General features: G+C 37.1%; 1 protein-coding gene and 1 long non-coding RNA gene across 2 annotated transcripts; both read left to right on the top strand.

Annotated features, from left to right (window-relative positions):
• The first annotated feature begins 607 nt into the window (after positions 1–607).
• Positions 608–3,879, top strand: LOC149803400 (uncharacterized). The gene is made up of 2 exons (XR_016420212.1): positions 608–1,086; positions 1,337–3,879. It is a non-coding gene; the product is annotated as an uncharacterized LOC149803400 (long non-coding RNA).
• Positions 3,880–9,715: 5,836 nt separating this feature from the next.
• On the top strand, positions 9,716–11,843 carry LOC149803401 (uncharacterized). The gene has a single exon (XM_089951404.1). It carries the CDS (start codon positions 10,107–10,109, stop codon positions 11,151–11,153), a length of 1,047 nt encoding a protein of 348 aa, XP_089807530.1. The 5' UTR covers positions 9,716–10,106; the 3' UTR covers positions 11,154–11,843.
• Positions 11,844–19,171: the final 7,328 nt, after the last annotated feature.

Genomic DNA, 19,171 nt, shown 5'->3' on the forward strand with positions numbered 1-19,171 from the left:
TGCAATAAAACAGTCCACTTCTGGTACACAAGTTAATAGGGTTAAGATTGAATGAATTTTTTAAAATCTCTTCTTATTGCATTATCCTGTGGCAAGTCCAGTTTTTATCTCAGGACAGTTCTCTCTCTCTCTCTCTCTCTCTCCACACACACACACACACACACACACACACATACACACACAAAGTGAAAAAAATGAAATATTTTTTAACAAGATCATTCTTCATGTGATATTTTTGACAAGTGACACTCTACGTCTTTGCCCGCATGTCAATATACTCCAAACTGCCCATACGTTTGCTACCTGCCTGCCTGACTTTCCAAACTGCCCATACGTTTGCTACCTGCCTGCCTGACTTTCCAAACTGCCCATACGTTTGCTACCTGCCTGCCTGACTTTCCAAACTGCCCATACGTTTGCTACCTGCCTGCCTGACTTTCCAAAATGCCCATACGTTTGCTACCTGCCTGCCTGACTTTCCAAACTGCCCATACGTTTGCTACCTGCCTGCCTGACTTTCCAAACTGTCCATACGTTTGCTACCTGCCTGCCTGACTTTCCAAACTGCCCATACGTTTGCTACCTGCCTGCCTGACTTTCCAAACTGCCCATACGTTTGCTACCTGCCTGCCTGACTTTCCATACTACCTATACGTCGCTGTCTGCCTTCCTGACATTAAATCCTGTCCATGTATATAGCTACCTGATTGCCTGACATTCCATCCTGCCCATACGTCTAGCTACCCAAATGCCGGACGTTCCAAATTGCCCATACTTCTCTGCTTTCCTAACATTCCATCCTGCCCATGTGTCTATCTACCGGCTTTGCGGACATTCATTCCTGCCCATGTGTATATGTACCTGCTTGCCTGACATTCCATCCTGCCCATGCATCTATTTTTCTGCTTTCCTGACCGTCCATTATGCCCATACGTATATCTACCTGCTTGCCTGACTTTCCATTGTTTGTGTGCATCAATGATAATGATAAATACATTCTCCTACGCGACAAACATTTTAGATATTGACCCAAAAATGTTTGTGTTGTGCTTTTGGGGACTACAGATAATTAGCATTGGTCCTTAGGTTACGTATTGTGCTTTTGGGGACTACAGAGAATTAGCATTGGTCCTTAGGTTACGTATTGTGCTTTTGGGGACTACAGAGAATTAGCATTGGTCCTTAGGTTACGTATTGTGCTTTTGGGGACTACAGAGAATTAGCATTGGTCCTTAGGTTACGTATTGTGCTTTTGGGGACTACAGAGAATTAGCATTGGTCCTTAGGTTACGTATTGTGCTTTTGGGGACTACAGAGAATTAGCATTGGTCCTTAGGTTACACTGGAGGCACTTCGAAGACTTGTGGAAATCCTATTTTAAAATTGTCCATATGTTCAATATGAGGATGGTATAAGGGGGACAACAATTATTTTAGGGACAAAGTTGACTGTCAAAAGTTGCATGGGTAAAAGCGGGAATAGTAATGTTATCATTTTAAATTACAAACTAACAAACACCCTTACAACGTAAAGGATAGGAGTATTTATACGCACATTTTACTTACATACATACTAACACGCTACCACAAAAGAGAAAGGTGGGATGTTAAGGAAGGGTGATGAAATGTACATAGATTCTTGCACAAAAATAATATACACACAATTGTAGGAAGCGTCTATACACACATTAGTTTACCCTCACACAAACATAATACACAAGGGAAAGAGTTTTTTACATATACACAAACATAATATTACACACAAGCAAAGTACAATCACACACAAACAGGCAAGGGTAGGAGTGTTTATAGGCACGTTACAATACCTTGCAGCATGTTATCACACAGAGGAGAGAATGGGTGGGAGGTTGCGTGTTTTAGTTTAAACATAGACATACATAAACATACACAAACACATAAACAAAACATACAAAAACACAATTTTGGCCGTAAGATTGGTATTTTTCTTTTCTAGAGATCTGGATGGTTCGAAAAGGGCCTACGGTTTTTTCTACTACTTTTCTTCAACAGGGCTTGCACCTCCGGTACATCTTCACCGGTTCTTTCAAATTTTCCACGAGTCTAAACTAGGCTCATCGGTCTTCCCACTCTCATTTCCCATTCCTCTGTTTCGGTAATCAGAGGTAATTTTAGTTGACGTTGTGGCCGCTGCTAATGTGGCTGTTCCTTATCCATGATCCAACTGGTATTGCCCCACTGGCACATTTTATTCCGCGACTTCATCCAGTTTTGGTTGAGAGGCCGGAATTCCATCGCTCTCCTTTCCCACTTCTTCTCTTTCTTTTCCACTGCCCATGCCATCTTAATCTTCTCTACCTCTTCATTGATGAACTCTCTCATAAGGGTCCTTCCTGCTTTTAAAGATGTTATCTCCCTCGCCAGATGATGCCTGTTGGGAACATACCTGTAACTCTGGGGGCGCTCTGTAAAATAATATGTACTCCTATAAAGTGACAGGTGAAAGGTGAAGTTGTTTGCATTTGCAACATGCTTAGTGAAGAGAATGTTGGCATACCTTTATATTACTTTTATATGCTGTGGCTGACATTTGTTTGGATATTGTACTTTTGGAAAATTTACATGATCTTAACCAAAATTACTCCAATGTGGTCTGAAAATCAGCCTGAATTAGTCTAATGTACACTATCTTTACCAGTTAATAAAATACTACTATGGGGAAAACGAATTTTGCCAGGCCAAAAAGAAACCATGAACAAAACATATACAAACATACAAACAAAAATTGGGAATAAATTGAATAGTCTCTCATTTTATCGTTTATTTCCAGGATGACAAAGTCTTACCATATGTCTCACTAAGTCACATGGACGCCTCTATGTGAAGAAAAAGCAAAGTTCTCTGTCTCCATCTTATACCATACCTCTTCTCTCTCATGCTACTGTTGCGCTTGCCTATGTTGTTACTGTTGTCTCTACTCTCATTCTACACTTTCCCTTATACTTTTCTAGTGCAGGACATATTCCACCAGGTATTGTGCCATTTTCAAGAAAAATCGTTGACTTCTTCTCTCCATCTTCTTCATGATCAGGTGATGACTCTATCGGTGTAAATCAACCGTCGCATCACTTACAATTGCGATTTAGAAAGGACATAGATGCTGACGAGTCAACCATTAATTGAGTGATTGATTGATTGATTGATTGATCGACCTTGAATTAAAGTCGCGTTCGACCAGTTGGACCTGTGCAATTGGTTAATGTACACACCTCGTACTTGTTAATCAAACGTTGAACTGGTAATAGGCACCTGTTCGACGCTTTAATGTGTTCTCTGCTCGCTTCTTAATTGATCATACCCTGAGGCGGGAATGGAGGACAGGGAGCAGGAGATTCCCGCCTCGACGTCGCTGTAAGACTCCTATTGATCATAGTTTGAAATTGTTTTATATTTCCCAAATTTGAAAAGGTCTAGTCTTGCATAGAATTTTGAAAGATATTCTCTCTACATATAGCTATTGCTTAAAGAAGCAGAGACTTGGAGGGGGATGGGCTCTACAGATATTATGAACTTCTGAGAGAGTGACAGGTATAAGGTGACCTTTACATTCGCAGCATGCGCCATGAAGAGGATGTTTATATATCCCAGTGTTACTTTCATCTACTGTGGCTGAAATTTCATTGGATGTCGTACTTCTGGAAATTGTACGTGATCTAAGAGCATAACAGCTGACCAAACTGACTGCTCCTATATGCTCAAAAAATCATCCTGAATTAGTCTAAAATACACTAGAATCTTCAGCAATTATTAAAATACGGAAATCGAATTTTGCCAGATTTGACAGTACTAGTTTCTGAAATGCAATAAATGAATTACCAAATAAATAAAATGTCAAATGTTATCAGCTCTTGTTTTACAATTTACTTCTGAAGTCTATGAAGCGAAAATGTCCCTGCTGAGCTAGCGGTATTTTGTAAAGGTGTACATCTGAAGCTAATCTAAGCTGTATACTCTATAACCCAAATATACATATCAATAAAAGCACAAAAGGAAATTAAAAGTTCTTTCAACAATACCTAATATATTTTATGTCATTTTTAAACAGCTAGTATAACCAGTGAGGACAGTCTTAGAAATTCTTTTTTTATATACATCTCACACTATGCAGAGTTAGTGGAAGACTGAGAAAGGAGGTTATCGAGAGTATTACGGTTTGGAGGTGTTGTTGATCTGTCGTTACGATTTTGTGTTTGACAATTTATTAAATATGGTACCATTTAAAGTTTGTTTAGCGGTGGGGATAGCTCTGAGATTGAGTATGCCTGAAGTCGTCTGTGTTGATGAGATATGCTTTGAACGTCTTTAGGTTTTCGATGTATAAGTTCAGTTTTAGCACACACCACACGATTACAAGAAGCTGTGTACAAACTGTGATTCAGAAGGTAATGAAATTCCCAGTTTTCATTTTCCATTTTATTCCCACGTGTAATAATATGTCATTATTCACACCCGACTTTTTCCTTGAAAATATATGTCAAGTAAGTCTATGAAAGTGTAGAGTAGTGTCTGTACTCTGTTACAAGAGACCATTGATATGTTTCGTTTCGAAAGAAGTCAGCTGAGTTATGGAATGGACAGGGAAGTCTTTTTAACACTTTCTCAAACTCGTCTCTTCTGAGATGAAAGTACATACCTCTTCCAGGTACACTTCCAACTTTTCTTCTTGATTTATCATCTAACATTTGTCGCGTTGTTTCTGACTAGGATAATTTATCTGACATCCAAAATAATGTCATCTGGCCAGATTTACGATTCATTCAAGTCAATTGCAAAATGGAGCCTAAATGTTATTCTTATTTTGGCCATGCTGACCATATTACTGTTTTCTTGTATTAAAACAATACGTCCTCGTCGCCTGTCTCCAATGGTTCTTCATATTTCATCTTTTCTAATAGTCTAGGATCACTTGAGTCAAACCGTTGTTTTCAAAAGTAATGTCAAATGTTGCATGCAAGATGCGGTTCACCGCATTTGCCAGAGCTAATGCACACATTAGTTCCAAAAGAAGGTGGCCTAGTTTGAAAGTGTATAAGTGTGCTGCGTCGCTGCCTCGGTCTAAGGTGAAATCGAATCCCCACAGAACATATCCTCCTGCATAATCGTCTTACGAAATAAAATGGCTGATGTTGGTACCGGCTGCCTGTGCTTTCAAATAGTGTCAAGTAATATATCAAGAGAATTTTCGGACATACCTTATGTTCAATGGGTCTGATACAGAAACCATGGCTGTCTCAGGTGACTTCTATCGTGGACACATTGAATTGTTGGAACTCGAAAAGATGCCAATGAGCGCACCTTTTGGTAGTTGTCCTTGGAAAACATGGTCTTCAAATTTGGATCGGAGTCCAGAGGCGATTGCGAAGATTTTAAATTCAATTCGCCTTCATGTATTATTAGCTGCCGTTCTGCACAGAGTCTGACTGACGTAACTCCCACTTTGGGTAGGACTTCCACACGGTGCAAGTAAAGATTGGCTTTGTACTCGTTAGCACTAGCCATGACATGGAACACGGTACTACTTCGATTTAGTCTCAGGCGTACATTCACTCTATTCAATAAATACTTCTTTTGCATTCACATGTCCCAATGAAAACGATCCATCATTTCTAAACTGCGTACTTCCTTGATCTTCTTTCGACAGTCGTTTAAGACAGTATTGCGAGCGAGTATCGTCAGTTTTTGTCAACTCTTTGAAGACATTCAATGTGTCAAATTTCTATACCACGGTAACATTGCGATGTGTTCTTGGTCTCTTTTCCGTACGTAAAGAGATTTTCAAGGTAAGCTCTGTAAGAGAAAGAACCCATACTACTGCTCACTAGTTTGTTATTCAAATGCAAATACACTTCGCTTAACAACGAACGCATGAAATTGTTTATGGGAACCACTCAGGCATCTCACTCTGGATTGATATGATCTTCAATTTCTCCACTGATTTCAAATTCGATATGTGCTGAGGAAGTCAAAGACTAGACGGAATGAAATTCTGCAGATCGGGATTATTGCATCGTCATCATCGTTGGTGGTTCTGACTTTGAAGAATCTAGAGGCATCAGTTTTCCTTACTTTTAAGTTAGTAATCAATAACCTCTAATTCTCTCTCCGCTGCTCTTCTGATTTATTCTTTTTCTGAACGTGTTTATGAGCTCTAAAGATGTTTCAGCGTCTTTTTTCTGCCTTTTCTGCTGTGGCATAGAGGACGAAGTAAAGTATTGGCTAGAAGAGTGAAGCGAATTTATATGTGTGTTTGGGCGACTCGAAACGTTTCTCCAAGTTTGAAACAACACGTTTTCCTGCTTTCATAAAAGCTTTTTGTGGGAATTTGTTTGTTAATGAAGACGTTGTGGAGAAATTATTTTCCTTGCGTCAAAGCTGAATCTTTAAAAGTGTGCATTTCTCGAATCACCATCTTTTACAAGATGATTGTTTCTATGTGAAAATGATACTTTAACATATCTCCTAAACCATGTCCTCATTGCCGAGAGCCTCACTGTTACACATGATGCATCTGTTACAATTCACTGGAGAATCGTTTTTGAAAATGTAGTTTCACCGTAACGATTCATTTTAAGAATAAAATATTTTGTCCAAGATTTTCTTTTATACTAATGTTAACACTGTCAAAATACGATCTGCAGATAGGACGATAATGTGGATGTACAAATTCTCGGTGAGATCGACTAGTGTCTCCAGCTTCTTCGTAAAGAGCGATGGCGGAAACAGCTTTGAAAGGAATGACTCTCAGCAACGCAGCAGTTGTGCTTCCCACCACTTTGTGCACGCCCACATCTGAGTAAACAAACAGTAAATTCAATCCTTCATTCAATTCCACAGGGTAGCGAAAATACTTTTAGAATCGATCGTTTTCGTGGATGTCTTCCATATAAGCGAGAGCGATGTATCCGCCTACAAGCGAAAACAAACAGGAATGAAAAGTAATGGATATCGTTTTGTCGTCAGAAAGAAATGCATATTAAGACGATGAGTAATTTGGTGGTACTCGATCAGAACCTACTGTGACCTGCCAAACTGATTGTTGACAATAGCCACTTTCGTTGTTACGAGATGCTGAGCATTCAAATTTAAAATAATATGCCTCAGAGATTTTCATGGTATAGATGCTCAATTGCTGATTTGTTGTTGATGATGCTTTGGATTGGTAATAAAGAGGATCATTATGTCCAAATGTTCTGTAACTTGTCTTTTCAGGATATCGACGATGAAAGTGTTTTGAGCTTCATTAATTTTCAGAGCTAGAATAGGAAGACTGATTCCTTTCCATAGTTTCTTCCCAATGAATTTTGTGATCAGATTGTATGACTTGAGGTAATTTGGCTGTGAAACAACATAACGGTGTTTTGGGGAAACACATCCATATAACGCGCACTACGTAACTTTAAAAAAAAATTGGTTATTGATAATTCGATGGTTTTGTGTTCTGAGAATAACTCACGGTGAAAGGAGAACGAATCTCCAAATGTTCTAAAAGAGAGCCGATGTTGTGACTGGATTTAACCAATCTAATTTCATTAGTGTATTATGATATTAACGTTTTGCAAATGCACATAAATTAAGCCACGTTGATTAATTGATCGATCCATTTGTCAATCAATTTAGTGATTTTTAAAGGTTTGGGTTCAGGCTTCAACTCATGAAAATGAAAATACAAATCAGCATCACATGCATTATATAATTACGACTGAAAACCTGGAAGATAAGCTAAATGAACACCGCTACTTGCACACAAGACTTGTTAATTAAGACTGGGCTGTGACCAGGGTGAGAAGTTAAATTGAATACCCCTATTGCGCTCTGTTACCATATGAACTAGTCAAGAACCGATTTTAGTTCATTTCTTTTCATTGCTTTTCTAGGAGATGTGATGAAAGACAGACAGATGGACAGACATTGGAATGATCACAATATCTGCAACGCTAGAGCGTGAAATAACTACCAGTGTCAACTGTTCAGCAATCCATCGAAGGTGTGATGTGGTTTGCGAGACTCTTCAGTTCAACTTTGGTCGAAATTGGACATTTTCAGAATGTTTTATATCTTATTTAGTTATATAGGGTGACATGTTCAGTGATATGGTTTGCACGAAAACATATAGTGATGGAATGAGAAACATTGGTGTGCATCAGAAAGAAAGAACAATAGCAAATAGCGAGCTTATATATATCGACACGTGATAGTTACGATGCATTAACTTACTTTTGCAGTTAGATTGTTACAACACATTTTGCAAAAACAATCTAGCTTTTTTATATTGATTGCAGCAATAATTAAATCACATTCGTGTTCTGTTACTGAGAACTAAGGAGGTCTGAAGACTGTCTGATCGAAAAGGAAGATAGTATCCACGCAATGTGCTAATTGTTTCCACCGCCACTAAGACGGGGAAATTTGATTTTTTTGTTGTGGCACAATATCAACTGTACTTCTCAGCTGTGATTCAATATGCACTACAGACGACTAGCGAGAAATAACATAGATCATATTAGACCTTTCATTGCATGATTCAGTACGCCAGATGATAATGGTGACGATGACGAAGATGGTAATGATTATTGTGTGATGGTGATGATGATGACGTTGAATTTTAACGGCGACTGCAGCAAGCCGTGTGACATTCAAAGACTGTTTACCTGAATGTATGCATACAAAATTATGAAAAGAAAATCCAATTAAAATTCGTACACTGTTCCAGTCACCATTTTTCTGAATAGTCGTTATTGGTTATCCATGCAATGTTATCTTTATATTCCATATGCTTCTTATTTAACAGAGAAGAGAAATGGGTAAGAGTATCAGATAATATGCTTTCCACTCAATAGACAGCAGATCTGCAAGCGGTTTGATCAATAAAGTATTGATCACAAATGGAGTTGTGGATACTAAACGGTACAATGTTAAAGAATCATGTTTCAAAATAACAGTTATCGGCAAATAAAACGGTTGATTTATATCTGATTTCATTTCCCCATGCTGACCACCATATTTCTGTTCGATTGTTAAACGTAAAACGTGCAAAAACATCCGCGACTTAAACCAATTTACAAATGGATTTCAATACGGTATTCCTGGCTCATTTCATGGGCATTGTTTGTAGCGCTCTGTGAAGGTTTTACTAACTTGGCTAGTCCGGACCTTTTGGGCTAGTAGTATATGCGCCCGACTGTGAGACAGACAATCCGGGTTCAGTTTAAGACTACGATATTTATACCTGTGTATTTGTTTAACATACATTCTCCATTGGCATATGTTATACACTAGGCTAAAGTTCCATATAAATCATTCAAAGGTTATTCGTTATAGAATAATTTCTTCTCAGTATTATATTGCACCATTATATATATATATATATATATATATATATATATATATATATATATATATATATATATATGTCTCTGACTTAGGAGATGATACAAATGAATTGTATGAAGGTGTATCCATGTGGAACTTCTTTGTTTAAGCTACCTTTGATAATACAAAGTTTAACGTCATTAATCGACGTCGTTGATGACTTGTCAAAACCTTTATTTCTATTCAGATCGCGACAAAGAGCTCATTAAATAAACATGGAATAGAACAATATAAGCAAATGAACCCATTTAGCAGCTATTGATTTAAAAGGCAGAAATATTATTCGAGCTCCAGGTTGCTGGCACATGGTATGGATTGTATTGAAGACCCTGCATTGAAATTCTTCACTATCATGAGTTCTTTAAAGCGATAGCGACACTAATGTCATAGAATTTTTTAGAGACGACTAGGAGGCTCTTTAAATGGACATGGCCACATTTTAGCATGCTCATTTTGCCACATAATTTTATGGTGATACAGCACATTTTTAAAAGACGGATAAGGTATAATTCTGTATACTTGTTTATACATGCAGTTTATTTGCATGGAGTTATATCTGAACAGATGACATTAAATATTTTACACCGCATTCGACGACCGTTTCAAATACTGGAATGGACATTGGTATGGATTAAATTGGTAGAAAAGCAGAAGATACTTCAACGTGTACGTAGCTAGATACGGAAAACAAAAGACACGATGAATCTAGACACCAATACTGAACATGTGGAGAGCTTTGAAATATCGCCAGAAAATCTGGCCTTCACCAAAGGAGCAGACACTAGAAATATTGGTATAAAACATTATCTGTGTCTTCGAGATATCCTACCGAAGACCCGGTTGTCTCAGGCTATTTTGTATGAAAACGTGAGCCAACGCCGGCAGCTTGTGATGAAATATGAAGCCATCAAGACGAACAAGAGTCGCAACCTACTGGCTTTGGACTTCAATCGGAGGGCTTTCCAGATGTTGCAAGAGAGAAAGCGACACAAGTGGAAAAAAGACGATGAACTCCGAGTAGCCAATATGAACTTGCCTGTTGTTTCGGTTGATAGTGGACGACCAACAAGCTCAAAGGTCATATATCATTTGTCGGAGTACAAATTAGGTCAAGAGAAACAAGAGCCCCAAGTTCCGCTTTTGCCTAAAATGCAAGCCAGTCTGCGTCGTGAACAGATCGAAATAATTTCTCATCGAGAGAAAACGTTCGTGACAAAGATTCCCGAAGTCATAGAAATGGATCCAAAACTTCTTGAGCGTCATAATACATACTGCGGTAAGAGCTTTCTGGATGAAGGTCACGCTGGAAAGGATAACAGGTTTTCAAAATTTATCACGATGTTGCAGCCTGCCAAAATCAGCAGCGATGACTATCCATTCGATAATGTTAAACCAGTTAACAGATTCTCTAAGTACAATTACCCCAAAGCTGTGAAAACACCAAGAGGTGGCGTCATTTCAAATTTCACATCATCCTCGACAAAGGCTGACAAGGAACAAATAGCAAGAAGATTCGAGGCAGTAATTTCCAGAGAATATTCAAAAGTGTCTCAGATGGAAGATACAAATATTAGTAAGTTCAAGTGTTTGACAGACAAAGATTGGCCCGAGCTAAGGGGGCGTCCTACTAAAAAACTGGAATTCGGATTGGAACGGTACAAAAGCGATGAGTTGATTCAGCTAAAATCAAAGAAACCTATGGGAGAGGACATACCGGAAACAGACGAAAAATATGAAGGTTCTTAAGCGTCAACCGTTTTTAAAATAGTGTTGTAATCAACGTACTTGTGACATATCTTTGGATTTGTTTTTCATTGCTTCATACAGGAAATGGAATTTCGCCACTTGCGGTTATCTTCACGTTGCATATTGTGTTGTATTGAGCGAAAGTAAATCTTAAAACAAAAACCTTCTTTTGTAAGTAGTGATATGCAAACAATGTTTATGTCCGTCATTTCCTATAGTAATCATGTTTATGTTCATTGAGTTTAATCATGGAGCTCTTGAATGTCCATAACTTTTTTTTATGGAACGCTCTTAATCTAGTTTCCAGATTCAAGTTATCTATTTTATATAGACGTACAAACAGAAAATACGTTTTTACAAATATAGCATGAGGAAGAGTTCTGCTGAATTGAACTGGAAAACAAGCGAAACATAGCTGGAAGCCATTATTGAATAATTTTAGTCTCTCCAGAAAAGCCTGAAGTGTTGAGCAAGAGCTGCCGGCGAATGGTGTTGTATTTAACTTATAACTGTAATTGATCATCAACACTTTTCTCTGGTACAGATATTATCATTCCCGATATTAAATACAAATAATAAATTTTCAAGTTGCTGAATTGATCCCAGTTGGAAATAAGCGAAATCGTTTCATGTTACCAGTACAAAGTACTTTAAAAATATGCATATTTAGAAATAAAGGCTTCAAAATTATTGTTTGTAGAAAATTTATTAAGTTTTTTGTCTTTGATTTTTTAAATTATTGTTTGTTACTTCTGCGCATGATGTCTTTTTCCAATATATATAAATATATATTATTTGTTCTGTCTCATTTATTACAGCTTCTTATTTGTGCTCTCATTCTGAGCTTCTGTTATGATTGTAAACTGTTAACAACTCATCAACACATTTATGCTTTGTAGTATAGATTTCTTGAGTTAATCTAGTACCCAAATACAAACAATCCTTGGGCTCCTTTCAATTTCTATAATAAATATGGCGAGTCCTAGAAATCTTCAATCCTAATATATATTATTCGTATACTCCACCCCAGTAGCTTGAACTCCTCTACCGATTTTGAAAGCAAAAAGTATCACGGATATAACATTATGCACAAAACGTAATCTTTATATTCATCAATGTATAACTTCTAAGTTCATTATGGCCATGGGGTATTTAACATTATCATCTTGTTTGCAGTTCAAGTCGATTTTTAAACGGTAAAATCACGGCTGCAATGTTTGCGTGGGCGAGCCTATTTTTTAGGCCAGCTAGAGTGTTATAAGCATCGTCTTCAATAAGCCACGAATGATTCTGAAGATTTGCGTCACTTTGTGAAGTACATGAATTTAAATCTATGATCATAAAAGTTAACAGCTTGCCCTTTTTATTTTGTTCAATATCTTTTAAAATATTAAAACGAGACATTTCAAATATTGGATGCAGACAAAACAGTTTTACCGTCTATGAATGTGTGGTCCAACGGATATCACCCCTTCACTGAAATATGGACTTTTTCAGGAATCGAAAATGGACAGTCAGTTGCCTACACTGAAAACTTCCGTTTGACTTTAAATGACAACAAGGCGACATTGTTAGATACTCCCTGGTGAAAGTCAGATTGCAAATTGTAAATGCTGTTTTTGTTGTTGTTGTTGTAGGGTTTAACGCCATTTTTCAGCACACGATAAGTTATGCATGGCGGCCAGTATTAATGGTGGAGGAAAAACCCGGGAAAACCCCAGAAAGAACCACCGACCCACGAAAAGCTACTGGCAAGCTTTCTCACATACCCACATTTGCCGAATCCGAGACTCGAACCCACGCAGACAGAGGTTAGATGGCAGTGATCCGTAACGGAGAGCGCTTTAGACCACTCGGACACGGTATATATATGCTTGATGATTTCATTTGTTAAAACGACAGGGGTTGGGGGTACACATTTTCAGGGGATATGGGTAAGCAAATAGTATAGTAACATTTAATTTTTCCTGGATCACAGTTACTAGTATTTGAGTTATTTGGACAGTATATTTCGAACAGTATATTTTCACTTTCGTGGGATCTTTTGACCCTTCTTTCCTTCTTGCCATTCTTTCTTCCCTAATCATTTTTCTTTCCATATGAAATTCTGAGTTGTAACTCAAAACAGACTAATTTTAATATAGTGTTGTTGTTAATATGGCTGCTGTTGAGTGTCGTTGTTGTAAATGCATCAAGCATTGTAAAACCACCCACCATATATAAAAAAATGTCATATTTCACTTTTTAGACCACTTGTTGTTTTTGTTGAAATTTTTAAAATTACCTTACACTCTTCTTACGGCGAGGTTATTCATTACATAGCTTGTTAATGACCTGGGATTGAATGATGCTGTGTCCATAGAAAATTTACCTGGGCTCAGAGTGCGAGAGAGCCAAGGACAATTTTCTACTGACTCTTTATCAATTCATACCGGCTTGATAACAAACTGTGCAACAAGTTTAACTCTCACGAGTTTCCTGCAGAGGCAATACCGAGAAATATTGAGAGATTCGAGACTTTATGTCATTTGGACCTTACATGTTTCGAACAGACCAAATGGCCTCATGTCATGCCTCTACATTGCCTCATGTCATGTCTCAACATGGCCTCATGTCATGTCTCTACATGGCCTCATGTCATGCCTCTACATGGCCTCATGTCATGTCTCAACATGGCCTCATGTCATGCCTCTACATGGCCTCATGTCATGCCTCTACATGGCCTCATGTCATGCCTCTACATCACACACTTCCACCAATAAATTCGCAACGAAAGAAAATTGTCAGAAGTGTGGCAAATTTGAGTCCTTCCGTCTTTCGGTATGTTATGCCATACATAACTGTATTTCCACCCAAAATTTTATCGTTTTTTTATTCGTATGGAAATTTCCTCCATGAGTACTAATATTTATGACTCTCTCATCCATATACAGGTAGAGGAGCGGGTGGATGTCAAATAAAGTCCCCAAGTTATAACTATATTAATAGTTTTTAGTATTGTTTCCTAACCAAGCTTTTATAGGTTTGGTGATATCAGGAAGATAAATAATATGGTTGACTCATTTCTGGTTATTATCCTTGCTTAAATGGCGGAGTAAAGGAGTTAGGTCTAAAATAGGGGTGTCTGACATTACACTGCTTCAAACTAGAGAATTTTCATCAAACAAAAAATACTGAGAATTTACAGTCAACGAAATTTATCGTTTCGTATTGTTTAATTGGTGCGTCAGTGATTGTTTAAGCCATCAATTGTAGAGAATTCAATTTGCTTTTAACGACTGAAAACTGTCTTAGTGTGTCATAGAATGGAGGCCCGTCCATATAAGCGAACTAGGCGGTTGCCTAGGGCGCCAAGTTAAATCGGGCTCCAGATTTGGGGAGGAGATTCCAGTGGCTGACAGTTTATTTAGGGCCTCCTCTGAACTTACCTGAACTCAGAGAGTAGAATGTTTACTAAATACGCTATAGTTTCTCTGAATGTCGATTTGTTCTTTTGTTTGCTTTTTCTATAAAAGATTTTTCAAAGACTTCTTTGGTAAATTATTCATCGATTTAAATACAGGCAGTACGATCGCGGTGCAAGTGAATAAGCGAAGCAAAATACAATTTTGTTAAATTAAAGAAATTAAAGAGAAGTATACAAAGATTATACAGCTTAAATTTAAAAGTGAAACTGGGATTTTAAAGTAATCTAGGGTATCGCGACACCCGGAAATGATCCGTATACAAGAAGGCAAAAGTTTGAACATCAATAGTAAAAGGAAACACGGTAGGAATCAAATGGAACTTAGTGGACAAGGACAATTTAACATTACAACTCTGCTGTGAAACTATGACTCCGTGGGGACACGGGAAATTTAATCTTTAAAAGCCCATACGGTTAAAGTTAGATGGCAGTCTGGGTGCAAAGGAAATTTAATGTTAATAAGTTCGATAGGGTTAACATTGTACGACACTTTGGGCACAAGTGTGTGTGTGTGTGTGTGTGTGTGTGTGTGATTTGACTTTTTATTGTAGCTTTAACAATTTTTCAGTCACATCGTAACGATGTTGGCAGTGTGACATATAGTGATGGCTAGCACTGGGGGCATCATGACACAGACATGTAGCCTCATGTCCCACCCAATCACATTATCCTGACACCAGGCCGACCTGTTCTAACACTAACCTTTTTAATGCTGATGGCCACAGCGATTCAGCTGTTAGTACCACTTTTATATCTTTGGTATGACTCGGCCTGGGTTCGAACCCGCAACCTCCCGCATCCGATGAGGACGCTCTAAATAATAGGTCACCTGAGCGCTCTACATTCTTAGCAGCGGTAGGATACATGGGGATATTATGTTACCAATGACAATTAGTTTATCATTGTGTGGCACTTTGGATACATAGAGAATTTGGTGTTACTAATGTCCATGGGGTTTTAATAAATATGTCATTCTAGAAAGCTATACGATCGTAATGTGAAAATGTCCACATGACCAACATTGTGTGCCACTCTGGGCACAAGGGGATCATAATATAAAACGACAAACAGAACTGCATTGTGGTACATTTTGTGCACTAGGACAATTTAATGTTAAAACACTCATATGTTTAACATTCTGAGTTACTTGGGGCCCTACAGTAAAGTAAGATGGGCTGCCATTTTAATCAGTGAATTGGGCGTACATGGCTCTAACAATAATTTAACTGAATAAATTAGTTAGTATTTCGTCGAATGGGTATTTAACATTGTGTTTTCCAATGGGAATTATCGTGAATTTACTGTTAAAAGCATCGTGTACGTCGGTAACACGAATTCAACATAGACTACCATTTTAAGAATAAAGGGAATATAACGGGCATTTTTTGGTGATCGTGGGAATTACATACATACATACATACATACATACATACATACATACATACATACTTGTTGTGGTTGTTGTTGTTGTTGCTATTGTTGTCGTCGTTGTTGTTGCTAACAACAATCATTCACAGACGAGCTCTAACGCATTATTCAAACTTCACTCGACGTTTCAGTTGGTGATTTAATTTTAGTATGGTTTTTGGGGTAGAGGGAATCTGCAAAAAAAAAGGTCATTGGATGCGTGAGCATGTACTCTTACAAAAACAAAATCAGGATCGAACTTATGACCAAAGAGGTGGGGGAAAAGGCGAATTACCCTTGTCCTCTCAGGACATTTGGAATAATAATAATAATAATAATAGTGTTTATTTGTAATACAGGCCACTTACCCATGATACATATCCATATAGTATGCAGTACAAAAAGATGTTACAGTGCGTAACAAAAGAACATCGTAAATATTAGAAGTAATATACATGAAAGTACTCATTTTTGCATTTTTCGAATTTGGTGAGATACAAGATAATACTACACAGTAATCACACAAACTAATTTAAGGTAACCATAAAACTTGCATGGAACAAGTCTAAAGTGTTTGGAAGCAGGAGTCGTTGATAAAACGGTTTCTGTAATCTTTAAGGCTTTTAAAGTAAACATTGCTAAATTAGTCATCATATTTTTTTCTTGTATAATTGTGTATAAAAGACCTACATTTTTCTAAAGTTGGATTTTTATATACAAAAGTGGGTAAATATTTTCTTCGTATTTCTCCAAATAGCGGACAAGCATTAATAAAATGGAATTCATTTTCGATGTTAACTTTACCAATTTGACACAATCTTTCCTCATGACAAATACTTTAATAATAATAATAATAATAATAATAATAATAATAATAATAATAATGATAATAATAATAATCATCATCATCATCATTGTAGTAGTCATCATCATCTTTTTACTATTATTATTATTATTGTCATTATTATTATTATTATTATTATTATTATTATTATCCTCGTCATCATTATCATCATCATCATCATCATCATCATCATCACCATGTTTGGTATATTAACGTCTAATCTCTTATCTTAAAATAATTCAAGATATGTGTATATGCTCTCATTCACTCAGTTTTTTTTACTATAGATCCTAGCTAATTCAAAGTATGTGTCATGAATTATACATATTAACGGACGATTGACACATTATAACATTGCCTGCCATATAATTGGCTTTCCAACAAATGTATACTTTAAGATATCCATATACACTCAATTTTCACCATTATAAACTGAATGTTTCCTCAAGTGCGCCTTCAGATTTCTACTCCGACTAAACTTGTATTCGTCACAAACTTCATATTTTAATGTTTGTGTGCAGTATTCATCCTCGTATGCAACTTGAACTCAACACTCCAACTAAACCGTTTATCGCAAACTTCACATTTGAATGGGCTTTCTCAAGTAACCTTCATTTGTACCTACATCTTATCACTCATACACAACATTTTATCACAATCTACCCTTCCTATTATCTCCATGTCACAATTTGTGTACAGGCGGGTTTATCCTGACGTGAAAAGACTATTGTTTCTGTTATTCCTTACAAAAACGGCCTCGTTCGACCCGGTGAACGACTCAGTCTTTAACGATGTACGGACCATGATTTTGACACAAAACTCAATTATTTAATGAATATCTTTGTGCGTGTTTACATTTGTGGAGAATATAACCTTTAAATGTACCTTTACAACGTGTTTTTATCGGGGTGGGTGGGACTGGCGGTTATAAGTATACAGTACGAGCAGTACTGCAACAGAAGATAATAAACATTATTTCAGCTCAATGAGACATTGCTTAAAAGTACCCGGATGTAAGGACGCCACTATATTTTGTTTTTCTTGTATAGTTATCAATTAAAATATACAAATAACAAATATCCTAAAAACACCAATAGAAAACGTTCGGTGCCCTGAATCTGAAATCCCAGGCACTACTGGTCCTTACATGATAGAGCTTTCTCTTCATTGTTGGATCAAATCGATTGGAATAACAGAATGGCGCGTTTTGTGTTTACAAATATGTTGAGTCTTTGGTGTCGAAAACTACAGACAAAAACGAATGAAAGTCAAACTTAACTGTTGAAAAATTCTGCCATTTGATTGGTCAGAAATTACGATCTATTTATTTAAGCAAGTTTGAATTACTCCTGTACCGTGTTCGGTTTGTTGACACCCCTTTTTGTTCCTGTGGTGGGATTGAAATCACCGTGTATTTCTTATTCGCTCATGCAAGTATAGTCAATAAGGAACCAAGCTGGTGAGAAATGTACTCTCAGTGCCATATCCAGCCAGTTGTTAGCTTGGATTTACAACCTTGGGGAAAGGGCGATGCAAACGAAATAGATAGAATTCCACAACATGGATGCAAATACATAATGCTGTCATTGTGCTTTTCTTCTTCTTCTTCTTCTCTGTCTTTCTGTCTGTCTCTCTCTCTCTCTCTCTCTCTCTCTCTCTCTCTCTCACACATCCTTTTTCATTATTATTCACCGTTGAATATGTTGTAATACATTCATTATGTACGGAGAGGGCTAATTTAACTTGTTAGAACTTGTACCCTATCCCACTGTAATTACTGTGACAATAAAATATGTTTAGACTAATTACTCCTGTATACAGGGGTTTACAAAACTTTCATCTTTCAGTCAAGATATAGCACATGTTGAGTGGGTTTTGTGTGGTTTACTTCACCACCACTTTACAGCACCTGTCAATGGACACTACGAACCAAATGTTACATTGACAAAATAAGTAACGAAAAAATACGTGATTATTGCACAGGAAGACGTGGGCCCATGACCTAGCTATTGAAACTGATAAGAGAGAAAGCAACGCAGCTTTGGCTCAATAAACTTAACACTTTCGTAAGAAAATTACAAGAAAAAATGCAGAATAATAATAATAATAATAATAATAATAATAATAATAATAATCAATTTTGTTATAATAGCAACACTAACATCATCACAATGGTCATCGTTGTCGTCGTGTTTTAAAAGTTTGCCACAGTTCAAAAAGATTGATACTTTTAACTTCAATTTAGAAAAATATATTTCGCTGTAGAAACTGTACATGGGAAGAGTAGACAATAGATGGTCA

The sequence above is a fragment of the Sinohyriopsis cumingii genome, chromosome 3 (assembly GCF_028554795.1).
Source record: "Sinohyriopsis cumingii isolate HCF-2022 chromosome 3, ASM2855479v2, whole genome shotgun sequence".
Lineage (NCBI taxonomy): Eukaryota > Metazoa > Mollusca > Bivalvia > Unionida > Unionidae > Sinohyriopsis > Sinohyriopsis cumingii.

Bases quoted from the DNA above. Each gene is read 5' to 3' on its own strand.
- LOC149803401 (XM_089951404.1), top strand. From the start codon at position 10,107: ATGAATCTAGACACCAATACTGAACATGTGGAGAGCTTTGAAATATCG.